This window comes from Eulemur rufifrons, chromosome 8 (assembly GCF_041146395.1).
Source record: "Eulemur rufifrons isolate Redbay chromosome 8, OSU_ERuf_1, whole genome shotgun sequence".
Lineage (NCBI taxonomy): Eukaryota > Metazoa > Chordata > Mammalia > Primates > Lemuridae > Eulemur > Eulemur rufifrons.
Window position 1 is genome coordinate 89,405,475 of NC_090990.1, and position 14,342 is coordinate 89,419,816.

The 14,342-nt window shown below is 41.3% G+C and overlaps 1 protein-coding gene across 2 annotated transcripts in view; it reads left to right on the top strand.

Annotated features, from left to right (window-relative positions):
- The window catches only part of RASAL2 (RAS protein activator like 2), a 360,148-nt gene extending 348,816 nt beyond the window's left edge, over nucleotides 1-11,332 (top strand). For both annotated transcript variants that reach the window (XM_069478392.1, XM_069478391.1), the window contains exons 15-18: nucleotides 1,092-1,226; nucleotides 3,231-3,433; nucleotides 4,688-4,775; nucleotides 10,490-11,332. In XM_069478392.1, coding sequence (XP_069334493.1) covers nucleotides 1,092-1,226; nucleotides 3,231-3,433; nucleotides 4,688-4,775; nucleotides 10,490-10,654 — 591 coding nt within the window. In that variant the 3' untranslated portion in view covers nucleotides 10,655-11,332. The remainder of the gene's footprint in view (nucleotides 1-1,091; nucleotides 1,227-3,230; nucleotides 3,434-4,687; nucleotides 4,776-10,489) is intronic.
- The last annotated feature ends 3,010 nt before the right edge of the window (nucleotides 11,333-14,342 follow it).

A 14,342-nucleotide genomic window follows, 5' to 3' on the forward strand; every position in this document is an offset into this window, starting at 1 on the left:
AGGAAAATAGTATTAAGAGATTAAGTGATTTAACTACTAAGTGGTAGAATTGCTACTCAAGGCCAGAATTTTTTTTTTTTTTTTTTTTTTTTTTGAGACAGAGTCTCTCTCTGTTGCCTGGGCTAGAGTGCCATGGTGTCAGCCTAGCTCACAGCAACCTCAAACTCCTGGGCACAAGCAATCCTACTGCCTCAGCCTCCCGAGTAGCTGGGACTACAGGCTTGTGTCACCGCACCCAGCTAATTTTTCTATTTTTAGTAGAGACGAGGTCTCACTCTTACTGGAGCTGGTCTCTAATTCCTGGCCTCAAGCAATCCTCCCACCTCAACCTCCCAGAGAGCTAGGATTACACGCGTGAGCCACCACGCCTGGCCAAGGCCAGAATTCTTAACACTCTCTATATCTATACTGGAAAAGGACAATTTATCTAGCTATCCTGACGTGGGTAGGCTATCTAGTATCCATTGTTTTGATCCTGTATTCATCAAGAAACTAGTCTAAAATATGGACTCTTGAGTGGTCTTAACCCATCAAGAAGTCAGTGTTCTGTAAAGATAACGATATCACTTGTTCTTCTCTTTCTCTAAATGGGTAATATGAAAACTAAATATTTGACATTCAGATATATAAATAGGCACCTTGTGGGTTTGTGTAGCATTAATCAGCTTTTTGGTTTCAGATTGTCTCTGGGTTAAACTAGACATTTCCTCACCTGAACAGTCAACCATCAAGTTAGGCTTTCTTTCTTTCTATCGTCATCTTGATTTCGGTAGATAATTTGGTACCTACCAGCATTTGGACCAGTGGGCAAATTAACAATTTTAAGGCCTTTACTTTCTTTAGAAGGAGAAAAAGGATAGTTCTTGGATATGATATATACAAATTTAAATTCAGAATGGTCTGTGCCTATACAAATGTGTATTCTCTTTCCCCACCGCTGGCTTTGGCACTGATAAAATATTACTTAAAGCAGAGAACAATTATTAGAGAACTGAGGGATCACAGTTATGTCTTCTAAGAATAGCTCTCTTTGTGAAACATATCAAGTGATGAGCTGTTGTGGGAAATGCTAATAACTATTTCTGATGCAGGTTCAGTCACCTGTGGACTCTGCCACAATGTCCCCAGTAGAGAGGACAGCAGCCTGGGTCCTGAACAATGGGCAATATGAAGAGGATGTAGAAGAAACAGAACAAAATCAAGATGAAGCCAAGCATGCTGAGAAGGTAGGACCCAGTCTGTCTTTATTGACTTATTGTCCCCAGAAGTAGGAGGCCATTAAACAGGTTATCTAGCCAAGAACATGATGTCCTTCCAGTCCCCATCTTCACCTCTACTCTTATGTTAACCATCATGTACACATCTGTGTAAAATGGGTCAGTGGTGTATGTGTGTCAACATATGTGGAAAATGTCCATCTTGCTGGGGAGGTGGGTGGTTAGCTATAATTTTTTTTTATAGATGCCTTAATCTAAAGGATACTCTGCTAATCATTTCTAGTCATTTCAGGTAAATATTTAGTGTTTTTGTAAAATGGTTGTTCGTCTTCAACCAAGGACAAAATTACCCTAGGATGAGACTTCTTTTCTGTATTTTGGTAACAATTTGGTTTTCTTTTGTTTTTTGGCGGGGTGGGGGCAGGGGGAGGATTTGCCTTTTATGGATAAAGAATGTCTAGCTCTAGCTCTATCTATAATTTTTTTTTTGGAGACCGAGTCTCACTCTGTTGCCCAGGCTACAGTGCTATGGCATTAGCCTAGCTCACAGCAACCTCAAACTCCAGGGCTCAAGCGATCCTTCTGCCTCAGCCTCCCAAGTAGCTGGGACTACAGGCACATGCCACCATGCCCGGCTATTTTTTCTATATATTTTTAGTTGTCCAGCTAATTTCTTTCTATATTTAGTAGAGACAGGGTCTCGCTCTTGCTCAGTCTGGTCTCGAACTCCTGACCTCAAGTGATCCTCCCGCCTCAGCCTCCTGGAGTGCTAGGATTATAGGCGTGAGTCACCGAGCCCGGCCATCTATCTATAATTCTTAAGAGGGCATTATCTATTGTTTGGGTTGTTTTCTTTAGAAACATTGATGTGAGGGAAAAAAAAAGAATCATCAAACAAGAACTTTGACATCATGTATAGCATTATCACATTTGATTGACAACCAGACAATTAGCTTCTTCTTATCAGCATGATCCTACACTATGCTTATTAATGCAGTCCAGTTTACCTCTTGAAAACTCATAAAAACTCTCATCTTTGATCTTCTAGATTAACAAGCATAATTTAGGACCATGATATTATGTAAGCAATAGCTAGTTGTCTGGTTGTCAATTAAATGGGATAATTTTATGTGAAAATAAATTGCATTTTACAAAGCACCATACAGATTTATCATTAATTATTAATGAATATAAATAAGTAGACCATCCATAAGAAACCTTAGGCTTTTCACCTAACCTAGAGAATTTGACATTCCACTGTCCTCACACCTGAACCACAGAAACTTCATACAAGGAAAGACCATATAACTAATTGGATCACTGAATTTATGTAAAACTTCTTAGGGAGAACACAAACATGTATGTTCCAGCAAATAGTTAATTGGGCAGATGAACCATAACATGAAAATGGGCTAAGAGGTAATATTAATAAGCCCTAGAGACAAGTAGGCCTTTGTTTGGTACTTGAGACCTGAATATTTTACACTTTGATAGGGAGAAAACAACAATAACCTCTGCCATAAAATTGTATTTATTGATTTAGTGGCTTAACATTATAGAAATGTTGCCTTTTCTGTAAGGGGCTGATTCTAGTAGGTGAAGGAACCGTGGTCTGATGAGCCAGGTTATGCCAGAGAGCCTGCAGTGCAGGTGACAGTGCAGAAAGCTTTTGCTCTTTTGACTTATTTTAAGTGACATGTCAGGCTTTTAAGTGCTTTTCTTCTCTTCCCATTTGATACCATCACAGATTGGATGTGGCTTGCAGTAGTCATAGCTTAATGTAGAGAAAGATAAATACATATATAGGATTTGGAATGCCAAGTTAAGATACCAAGTAGGGCAAGGCTCCGTTAACATTTATGCCAGTTGATAACTTTAAAGAACATTAGCAACAGCATATGGAATGGCAGTTCAGACAGCATCTAGCTACATTGCTCAGGGTTTCCTTTGTAGAAAAGTAAATCACTAATTTCTAAAACCAGCGTAACTCTGTTTTCTCTGCTTGTCTCCAAGTATGAACAAGAAATTGCCAAACTGAAGGAGCGCCTGAGAGTGTCCGGCCGGCGGCTGGAGGAGTACGAGCGCCGGCTGCTGGTGCAAGAGCAGCAGGTGCAGAAGCTGCTGCTGGAGTACAAGGCCAGGCTGGAGGACAGCGAGGAGCGGCTGCGCAGGCAGCAGGAGGAGAAAGACAGCCAGATGAAAAGCATAATCAGCAGGTGAGAGGATCATCTGGTGGCAGATACAGGCTTGTTAGGGGTACAAAGAGGTGCAGAGATGATCCAAAGAATCTTGAAGGAATGACAGCAAAGGCTGCTTCCAACCTTGTATATACTCTGTGGCACTCAGTACAAAAGTGATAACTGACAATATCTCTTAAAATATCCTAAATACGATACATACGGCACTTCCTAGGAAGATAACAGTAGTCTGTTTTTCTTTAACCATAACAATTAGAAGAAATAAAAACTTAGGGACTCACTTGAGAAGTCTTAGAGAAAGGGTTTCAAAAATGTAAGTATCCAATGCCAAAGATGAACTTAATCTTTCAAAACAAGTCCTGAAACACAGAAAGGAGTTTTACTGGATATCTGTAAGGCCAGAGGACCGAGAGAGTGCTGTAGATGCCAAGGGAGGGGTCAGTTTTACCAAACATTCACTGTGGGCCAGGCACTTTTCTAAGCACTTTACCAATAATAATTTGTTTAATCTTTATCACAGCCTCTACACAGGCATTATTAGGATTCTCATTTTACAAATAAAGAAACAGGCAAGAAATTCATTAAATCACTTGCCCAAGGTCACATAGTCGGTAGTGCACCAGGATTGGACCCAGGCATTCAGACTCCAGACTCCATGCTCAGAACCATGATCCCTCAATATTGCCTGATGCTGTGGGCAGGGCAAGTAAATGGAGGAGAGAAAAGTTCATTGTTTTACTAGTGTGGAGGTAATTGGCAATCTTCCCGAGATCTGTCTTAGTAGAGGTGCGGAGTTAAACATCAGTGAGTTAAGATGTGAACAATGGGTGAGAAAGAAACTAGACCTACCAAGTATATAGTACTCTTTGAGGAAACTTAGCTGTTCAAGGGAAGATAAAGATAGGACAGTGGTTCTAGGGTAATTTGAGATTACGAGAGGGTCGTTTGGTTTTTGTTGATTGGTTTGGTATTTTAAGATGAAATAAGTTGTGCTGAGGGAGGGATCTTATAGAGGAGGAGGAGGAAATGATTATTTTAATACTGTTCCAAAGGAGATGAAAATGCCCAGGACCCAGGCACAGGTAGAAAAATTAGCCTTGTATTAATATGTCTTCCAAGGTGGAAGAGAAGAAGAAAGAAAAGACAGTTGCAGGTCTATTATTAGGAAGAAGTGGAAATAATTGAACGATGATAAGTTTTGAGTTTCTTGTTTTCTACCTTAGCTAGCCTTGTGTTTGAAGATGTTGATGTCTCCTTCCTGCCACATTCTAGGCTAATGGCTGTAGAAGAGGAATTGAAGAAGGATCATGCTGAGATGCAAGCAGTTATTGATGCAAAGCAGAAAATAATTGATGCACAGGTGAGCAGGCTCTGAATCTAGCAGAAGGCACTTATTTATGGTAACTATTATTTGCTGACTTCCCACGGTGCAAACACCAAGTCAGGTGTGGGAAAATGAGTCATTGAAAAGTTCTTGGCATTACCTTTTGAAGATTAAATGAGTTATGTGACCTCCATTACTTTTTCTTTCTTTCACTAGTGACAAATCTGTTTACCCAGCAAAGTATTAGTGTGCTTAGTGCAACTGATTAACAAATCTCAGCCTAGTGCATGATGGGTTTGCTTCTTTCCTTGTGGAAAGGAGGGCATTCTCTATGGGGTAACTGTGAAAAGTGCACTGCATGTGTCTGGCTTGTGACCTCCTCTGACCATTGCTTGGCTGGGCTGTTCACGATCCTGTCAGTCAGTCGTGTCCACTACCATCAACCTCTAGCCTCAGACAGCACTGGAACTGCAGGGGAAACACAAGAGTGTGAGAAGGTACCTTTCCTTACTACTTTTTTGGTTCAGGGTTTGGCATTGCTGCTTGGAATGTGCTTGGCTGCTCCTCTTTATTGGTGCTATGCTTAGAGAGCCTCTTTTGATAACACTTTAAAAAAAAGAAAAGGTTGATGAAATCAGAATCTAGGCCTCTGCTCACTGTAGCTTACACCTGTGACACCAGTGGAATGTTGACTGCCAAGAGCACTTCACAGGGACACGTCAATGATCAGAGCAAGATCCAGGGTCAGGAAATGTTTCTAACTCCTTCTCATTTTATCAATGCAAAATATGGTTGTATTTCTTTAAGTGAAACAAAAACAAAAAGCAAGTACTGCTTTCATACTGACTGACCTAACCACTGAATGTGTCGCCTCCCTAAAGACCACGCAGCCAGGTTTGCATTTTTCAACTTTAAATACCATATCACATCCCCAAGCTATGAAATAAAAATGAGAACAAGGGCCCTATGCACAGATGCTCTACTCCCTGCTCTACGTATCAGCCGGTAGTCAGTGCATGTTAGAGCCACCAGGATTCTTAAACATACACTTAACAGTCTAGTTTCCTTACAGAGTCAGTGTGGGGATGGAGTTTATTTTTCAGAGGAATTGGGAGTGAGGCTGAAAGCACAGTCATGGACGGAATGTTTCACGGTCCTCTGACTCCTTCACACACAGTAGACTTGGAAGTGTAAGTTGCGATGCTTTCTCATCGGCATAGCTCCCCAAGGTACTTGGACTCTTAAACTAGATAGTTTTTGGATATTTAGACCTGCTAAGAATAAGAAGAAAGGTCTACTGTAATTATCTTACTTTTTAGACAATCTTTTTAGACAATCTTTCTAGTTGTCCCCAAGGCGGGTGAGGGGAGAGTAGCGGAGACAGGGCTGTCTCACTATACATACTATAAAAATTCATCCCAGAGGCTTAAGAGAAACATCTTGGATAAAGAAGGCAATTGATTCAGGAAAACTAGTACTCACTTTTGGAATTTCAATATAACAATATAAAGCAGGGGGAGTTCTATTAATAACCATACCAGGAGAGATTCTAGTACAATGAGATAAAGCAGACCTTGTTAATAATCTCAGCTGGTCTAAAACTGTCAGTCTGAAGCAGAGGAGGCTCGAGTATGCCACAGTCGTGGCTCTGTACGTGTCGGCTGACAGGACGGCCTCAGCATTAGCTCCTGAAGGTTTCTACCCCACCCCCAATTTTGACATGAGCCCAAGGTGACTGAGAATGAAGCAGAGGTCATAGACAGGGAGGGAACCTGATTCATCAGGGCTCAGAAGCTCTGCAAAATAAGGACATTCTCTCATTTAACCAGGAGGGGCTCATGTGCAGGGATGGGAGAAATATTATTCTCAAAGCATCGGTGTCAGACTTGTGGTCTGGCTACATTGATTAAAATTTTGGTTCCGTACTTCAAGGCAGTGGTTTTCAAATGGTTTGGTTCCCTGGACTATTTTGATGGACCAAGGCACCTTCCATAGATTGACAGCAAGCTTCTCCCAGTGATCATTCAACAAGGACCACTCTCAACTAATGGATCAAATCATACTGGGGTTGGTTAAATATTAATAAATTATCCTACTTGAGACCCACTATGGATCCCTAAAGAATACTTGGAGAATCCACTAGACCGTATTTTGAAAACCACTGTACCATGCACAGTACAAATCATAAACTCTAAAGATAGATTTTTAAAAATTATAGTGTTCTTAAAAGGAAGGTTTCTCAATTTCAGCTGTTGGCTTACTGATACATTAAGATCTTATAGCCGGGCGCGGTGGCTCACGCCTGTAATCCTAGCACTCTGGGAGGCCGAGGCGGGTGGATTGCTCAAGGTCAGGAGTTCGAGACCAGCCTGAGCGAGACCCCGTCTCTACTAAAAATAGAAAGACATTATATGGACAACTAAAAATCTATATAGAAAAAATTAGCCGGGCATAGTGGCGCATGCCTGTAGTCCCAGCTACTCGGGAGGCTGAGGCAGTAGGATCGCTTAAGCCGAGGAGTCTGAGGTTGCTGTGAGCTAAGCTGACGCCACGGCACTCACTCTAGCCTGGGCAACAAAGTGAGACTCTGTCTCAACAAAAAAAAAAAAAAAAAAAAAAGATCTTATAGCAAAAGATTTTGAACATCCTTTGGCATCCTTTGTAATGTATGACTTTTTATATCAGATCCTTTCTTTTGTAAGGATAAATCTTAACCTCCTAAGTGATTGATGGAGCAGAGCAGCCCTTCTGGCATCATTTAATAGAATGAAGACATGTTTGGGGGTGAAAGCTTCCCAGAGAGGTAACCCACACTTTTACATCCCTGACATGTGCCTTGGTGCCACTGGTAATAAAAAATATTTCTGAAATGAATACAGTCACTTTACTTATACTAGAGTTGAACCCAGCACTTCCCAAAACGCTAACACCCAGGTGCCCAGTGAACTGGTTTTCAGCTCTCTCAGCAGCCCTGTGCTCCCACAGGAAAAGCTTGTCCCTGAATTCAACCTCTCCCTCTCCTTGAGTCATTTCATGCTATAAGACACAGGCCTGCGTCAGCCACTTTCCAGCTAGAACTGCAGAAGGATGAGCACTCCATTGGTGAGTGGCAGAATCACCTATCCTGGACCTTGTAGGCTGGACATGGAAATCCTAATGATGATGCCAAGGAACCATTTCCTAAAAATCAGACCAGGGAATGTGCCGCCTTTCCCCTCAAGCATGAGAAGACACTGTGGCTCCCAGGATCTCTCCACATGACTCAGATGGAGAACTGAGAAGGGCTTCCTCCTATGAGAAGCAAAGCAGCTGCCTAGTTACTGTTGCAAGTGATATCTCCACTGTGTTAAATTACAGGTCATAAATGGAGATGAGATTGTTCAAACAGGCAAGTAAACCCTGTCTGTTCTCTAGCTGAGCAGTCCCCAGCCCTGGTCCAGTGCACTGGCCTCCTACACATTCCAGCTCCTGCAACTCCCCACGTTGAAATCCTTCCTGTCAGGCATGAACTAGATTGTTTTGCCTTCCAATCCAGGCAGATCCAAAATGTCAGAGCTTCTTTTGCCAACTGAACTTGACTTTAAAAAGTCCCTGTTTGATTTTTTTTTTCTTTTACTTTTTGTTTTATTTTGAGAGGTTGGCAGTGGGGGGAAATTACAAAGGGAGTTTCTCCACGTGGAAACTTTCAGTGCTTAGTAAGGGGGTTGCTTGGCTTCAGTTGTTACCTTTGTAGGCAATAGGCAATTACAATCATTCTTAGCCTTCTTTTTTGACCCCTTCAGAATCAAGTAGTTTTTTTGTGAATAACTGATTTTTTTTTATGAACCCTGGAGAATCTGCTTTTCTTAGTATTGGGACCTTATAGTTTATCCAATTTAGAAATATCTTTTCTTCTTTAATTATTCAAGAAATTGTCAGTTATTCTGTTTAGAGATCATTCCTACCATGGGGGGAAACATCATGTTTGGCTCCTACCTCTTGTTTTCTGGTAACCACTGGCCAGTCCTTCCCTATTAGATTTTAAAAGATCTATACTTGTTATCCCAGTAAACTCCACTGGCTATAATTTTTTTAAATAATGTAAATATATACAATCATTATTATTATTATTAAAAAGCCTTGCAGGTCCTTCTTTGAGCTTTGCCTATCTTTAAAATGAGTTACCTTCCCAAAATTAAAAGCATCTTATACTAGATTAGTGGTTATTTAATAATGCTGCTTTTGTATATCTTACCAAACAAGCTCTCCATCAGGGAAAGGAGAATTGTTTTTTAAGTGATACTAACAAGCATGAGCGAGGGTTTTTTTCATACTTTTCAAACTATGACCAGCAGCACTGCTGCCATATAGATCATGCCCCGCCCTGACCCCAAAAGTAAGCAATTACAGGGAAGCATTACTTGATGCCATGGTTATATATGGTTTTACCTAGATTGTCCCCCAGGGCAGTGGCCTTCACTCTGCATGCTTCTGGCAGCGCGTGTCCCAACAGAGCAGCGCTACTTGGCGGCCCTGTGTAGCTGCTGCGTGAATGGCAAGGAGCGGCACCCCACCCTCGGCCCTCCTTCCTTCCTCTGAACCTTACCGTGACTAAGCCTTACCATGCTTTTTCCTGGGTAAATTCAGAACTCCTAGGGTAGGAAAGCTTTTGGCTTTGGGGTTGTTCCACATGTGCTATTTTCTTTTTAATTTCATGGGCGTAGGTAAAGACTATCCTTCTCTGCATTAACTTGTTTTCTGAAAAATATAGATTTAATGCTGGAAAGATTCTGGAATGATTTACCTAGCTGCTGGAGCTAAGATGAGACTGATAATGTTTTGATGCAATGATTTTTTTTTTTTTAATTAGATGGTCCTTTCCTTTAGATTTCCTTTTTCTCTCTCTCTCTTTTCTTCCCCTTAGTTTTTTGTTTGTTTGTTTTATTTTTGTTTTTTTGTTATTTTGGGGTTTTTTTGGTGTGTGTATTCAACAACCCTTGGTTCCCAAATATTGGTTCTAAAGCACTTTTTTACAGAGACTCAAAAGTAAAATGAAAACAATCTCCTTGTGGGGGGCTTTCCTGGAGTAACTCTGAGCTGGAATGGATCTAGGAGCCTGTGTTCTCTGTTCGTTCTCATGTGTTATGTTTACGGCAACCCCTTTCGGCCACATCTCCCTCCCCATATTCAAATAACTCCTTGGTCTGAGCTTTTTGGCTGCTTTCTCCCCCTCTTGCTGTTGCATCCTCACATTGTTGGTGACTCTAAACTGCCACCATGTATTGTTTTAATTTTGAGCACAATGTAAATTCTTGGCCAATGTGACTGATAATGCCCTCTTTGGGGGCCAAGAACCCACAGATCGCACGCACTTCTCTTCTGTGAAATGAAACCTCTGGTGCTTCTTTCTTTGCCACCTAATTTCTATGTTTCAATTTTGACCAACAACACTTAGTAAGGCAGCTTGACACCTCTGTTGCATAGTCTGAAGTAACACGTGGTATCATTTTTACATGATGGCCTAATGTCCCAAGAGATTATTCATAACAAGTCCTGCTATGCTGAAAAGAAAAAAGAGAAAATAAATGGAGACCCACTGGGCTCAGGCCAAGCTGAAGCTGGCCCATGTGCAGAAAGAGGCAGAGACGTTCCATTGGTCTGGGAAGCACCGTGCATACTGCTGTTTGAAAGCATTGGATTAGTCATTCGGGAAAGAAAGAGCAGTACGTCCTGCATGTCATCTGAATAAAGCCATGATTGGTGTGTTGTAGGAAAAACGGATCGCGTCCCTGGATTCAGCCAACACCAGACTGATGAGCGCGCTGACCCAGGTGAAGGAGCGGTACAGCATGCAGGTCCGCAACGGCCTCTCCCCCACCAACCCCACCAAGCTGTCCATCACGGAGAACGGTGAATTCAAAAACAGCAGCTGCTGACAGGCTTTGTGACTAGACAAACTGTGGAAGGAGACAGAAGGAAATTGACCCACTCTCCTGTCCCCAGCCCTTTACCCAGCCCCTCCAGGTTCACAGAACGCCGCTACTTCACAGTGGCAATGTGGCGAGAGACCCCTGGACGGAGAAAGGAACCTTGTCTTTCAGGGCATAAAGCGCCGACTCCAGGTCGATCCTTCCCCTCCTCATCTCTGTGTACATAGGGAGCTTAGTTCTGGGCCATGTACAGAAAATACCACTGTAATATACCAAAAGGAAGTTAATAATGTAGATTACCTTTTTGATTATTGCTATTTTTATTATTGTTTTCCTCTTGTTGAAAGCACTGCAGTTGTTAGAGGAGGAAAAGTAGGAACTACGTATGAGGGAGAAATGAGCCTGTGGGTTCAGTAGGCAGAGACCAGCGTCTATCCGGTAGAAGCACGTGAAGTGCAATAGGACATGGTCAGGATGAAGTTTTCAGGGTTTCATCTACCAGTTTAAAGACCCTACTCTGGCCCCCTTGTCCTTCAGGAAAACATGCAAATACCAAGGTCCATACAAAACAATAATTTATCCCGCTGATCAACCAAGACTGGTTCTGGTCAGACAGCTAATCCAGTTTGGGAACTCACTGTTTCAGAGGAGACATATAAAAGTTGATGTATCAAAACTGGACTTTCAGGAGTGATTTCTATTGAACTCCTGTCAATATGTTAATTTCCTCTATCCAACAGATGAGAATTTTCTGTTTTAGATAGGGGGCTTTTTAAAAAATCCCAATTGTAATAAAGGATGTTCGTTTTCCTCTTTTAGAGTTTACAAAACTATAAATATTTGTGTCTCTACTTGCCATCTTCATCTTCACACATCCACTACTCTTCCTCCGGTGGTGGGAGCAGTCATCACTAACAGGGTTTACTCTCCCCTGGAGAGGTTATTCAAATATGCTGTCCATAAGCCATCTGAAATAAACACCCTTTCTTCCACACAGAAAAGGGCTAACCATACCATAGCAGGAATCTCTGAATATTCCTATTAAAATTTTTTTTCTATTAAGTTATAATTTTTGTTTAGAATAAAGATTTATCCTGTATACTAGCAAATCTGTGGGCAGGGTAATTTTATCTCCGTCTTTAACTTTTAAATTGCTTCTTCCTTTTATCCCCTCAGTAAAATTTGGAAAGGAAATCCAAATCTGACATCACTCTCTTAAAAGTGGTGATTATTTGTTAAAAAGAAAAGAAAGAGTAGGCCGGGCGTGGTGGCACACGCCTGTAATCCTAGCACTCTGGGAGGCCGAGGCGGGCGGATCGCTGGAGCTCAGAAGTTCGAGACCAGCCTGAGCAAGAGCGAGACTCCGTCTCTACTAAAAATAGAACGAAATTATCTGGCCAGCTAAAAATATATATAGAAAAAATTAGCCGGGCATGGTGGCGCATGCCTGTAGTCCCAGCTACTCGGGAGGCTGAGGCAGGAGGATTGCTTGAGCCCAGGAGTTTGAGGTTGCTGTGAGCTAGGCTGACGCCACGGCACTCTAGCCTGGGCAACAGAGCGAGACTCTGTCTCAAAAAAAAAAAAACAAAAAACAAAACTGAAAGTGTCACGATGACACATTCCAATTGTTATTCCCATCTTCTTGGTAGATCTGGCAACAGTGACTTAGTTTCAACAACATGTGTCATCCATGCCTTTATTATAGGACAGAAAAAATCATGGACTCTGATTTATTTCCTTTTTTCCAGAGGTGTCAAATGTCATCTTAAATGTAACTTTGATTACCAGAAGTATGGAATGTTATATGTTAAACAGACATTATAAATACAAATATATATACATATATATTCACACATATGTACATATAACTGCACAAATAGGAAAATTTCATGCCTTCTCTGTTGTCAGATATAATATTAAAAGGATCTTGAATCTCTTTTAGCAAGATCTAAGAAGTTGTTTTATATTGAGAAAATAATGTTTCTCAAATAAGTTGATGTTTATTTTAAATTATAAACCTTAAGGAATTTTTTTTAAAAGGAAAAGGGGAGGAGAAAAAAGACCTAGGGGAGCCGTATACATGGAGTGAGTGTTTCTGTGTAACAGAATCTTTATAAGGGAGCAAGTATAGTGCCCTCGTTGGAGTGAAGCCCAGACTGACACCAGGCCTTCCTTCACACCAGGTCCTAGGCTTGCGTTCCAACCTCTTAAGCTCTCCAACCTCACCTCTTGCAGGTGGATCTTTGTGTTGGACCTTACATTTCAGCAATCTCACTATGGCCTCATAACCCACAACCTTTTAAAACAGTTTCTTTCATAACAGTCCTAGTTTGTGCCAGACAGAGATCTAAAATAGGAGCTGCTTCTTGTGTTTATTTGATCTGCAGACTTTGTGCCCAGCTGTTTTGACACTTGTGTCTTTTCTTGACCCTTGATAGTTGTTTTACAAATTCTTACATCTTCCCTCCAAGCTGAGTCCACACTGTGGTCAGAATCATTTATTTTAATAGGAAGAGGAGGTTATCAATTCTGAAGTAGTGCCCTTTGTTGAGGAAGGGAGGATGTAAACATAGATCCGTTCTTTTTCTGGCTATTCTCGAGTCTAGTCATGTTTAATTCATGCTTTGTAGAAGCCTTCCATTGTGCCACAGAAAACCTGGTAAAAGAACTGTCCATCTCAATGGCCTTAAGTATGTAACATGGGTGATGTCGTGCATTGAGGTTTGGAAGTTCTCAAGTATTGATTATGGATTAGAGAAAGCTGATAAAATTACCTATATTGAGAGCTGAGAGGAGACCAAAAAAATCAAGCATGTTTTTGATAGATACAAAATATCTTGTTAGCATTGTGGGAGTTCTTTAGAGGGCTGTCTACCTTGGAAGATTAAATGCCCAAAGTATCCGGACAGATTATGTAGCCCTCTACTGTCAGGTTATCTTGAATGAAGAGAAAAGAGTAAAAATAATAAGAGGGTTAGAAGTAAGCTAAAAGTTGAGAGCTGTTGCCAGATGTTAGATTATCCTTTGAGTCTACTCCTATCCAAATGTTTTTTATTTCTTTAGAGAATACTGCAATCTATTGAACTTATTCCAAATGATTTTTTTAAGTATGGAAGAAGGCAGCCCAGATGATAATTTTTATAGAGGCTTTAACTGGCTTCTCTAAAGTCCACATAGGTACATACCCTCTGTTTTGTGGGGAGGAGGTGCGTGGTTGAAGAGAAGCATGTGGCTGAAGATAGCCATGTCTTGCGTTCCCTGTCACCCACAATAAATCACCACATTGTGGGGTATAGGACAGACCAGGGTTGAGTGGAATTTGGAATTCAGGTGAAGTGCTTATAAAGTGCTTGTCCAGCTGACAACCAGACTTGGCCATTAGCAAGGACAATGTTGGTAGGAGTCAGGAAAAGAGCTTCACATACTCCCCTTTTATATTACTGAAGCAATAAGCCATCTGAGCTGAAGCCTCAAAGAGTTACATTTCCACCAGGTCATTAGATTCCCGGAGTCTCTGCAATAAAAGCTATGTACGAGGGGAGACTATAACTAGGTAACTATAACAAGCACTTGAGTACTAGTGTGTTCTAAGCACTATCATCAAGGCGCTGTTTGGGTCTAGGGCAGTGTATTTATTGGTAAGGGAAATGTGATAAAATGAGGTAATCATGCTGCTGTAGCTTTTTGATTTTTT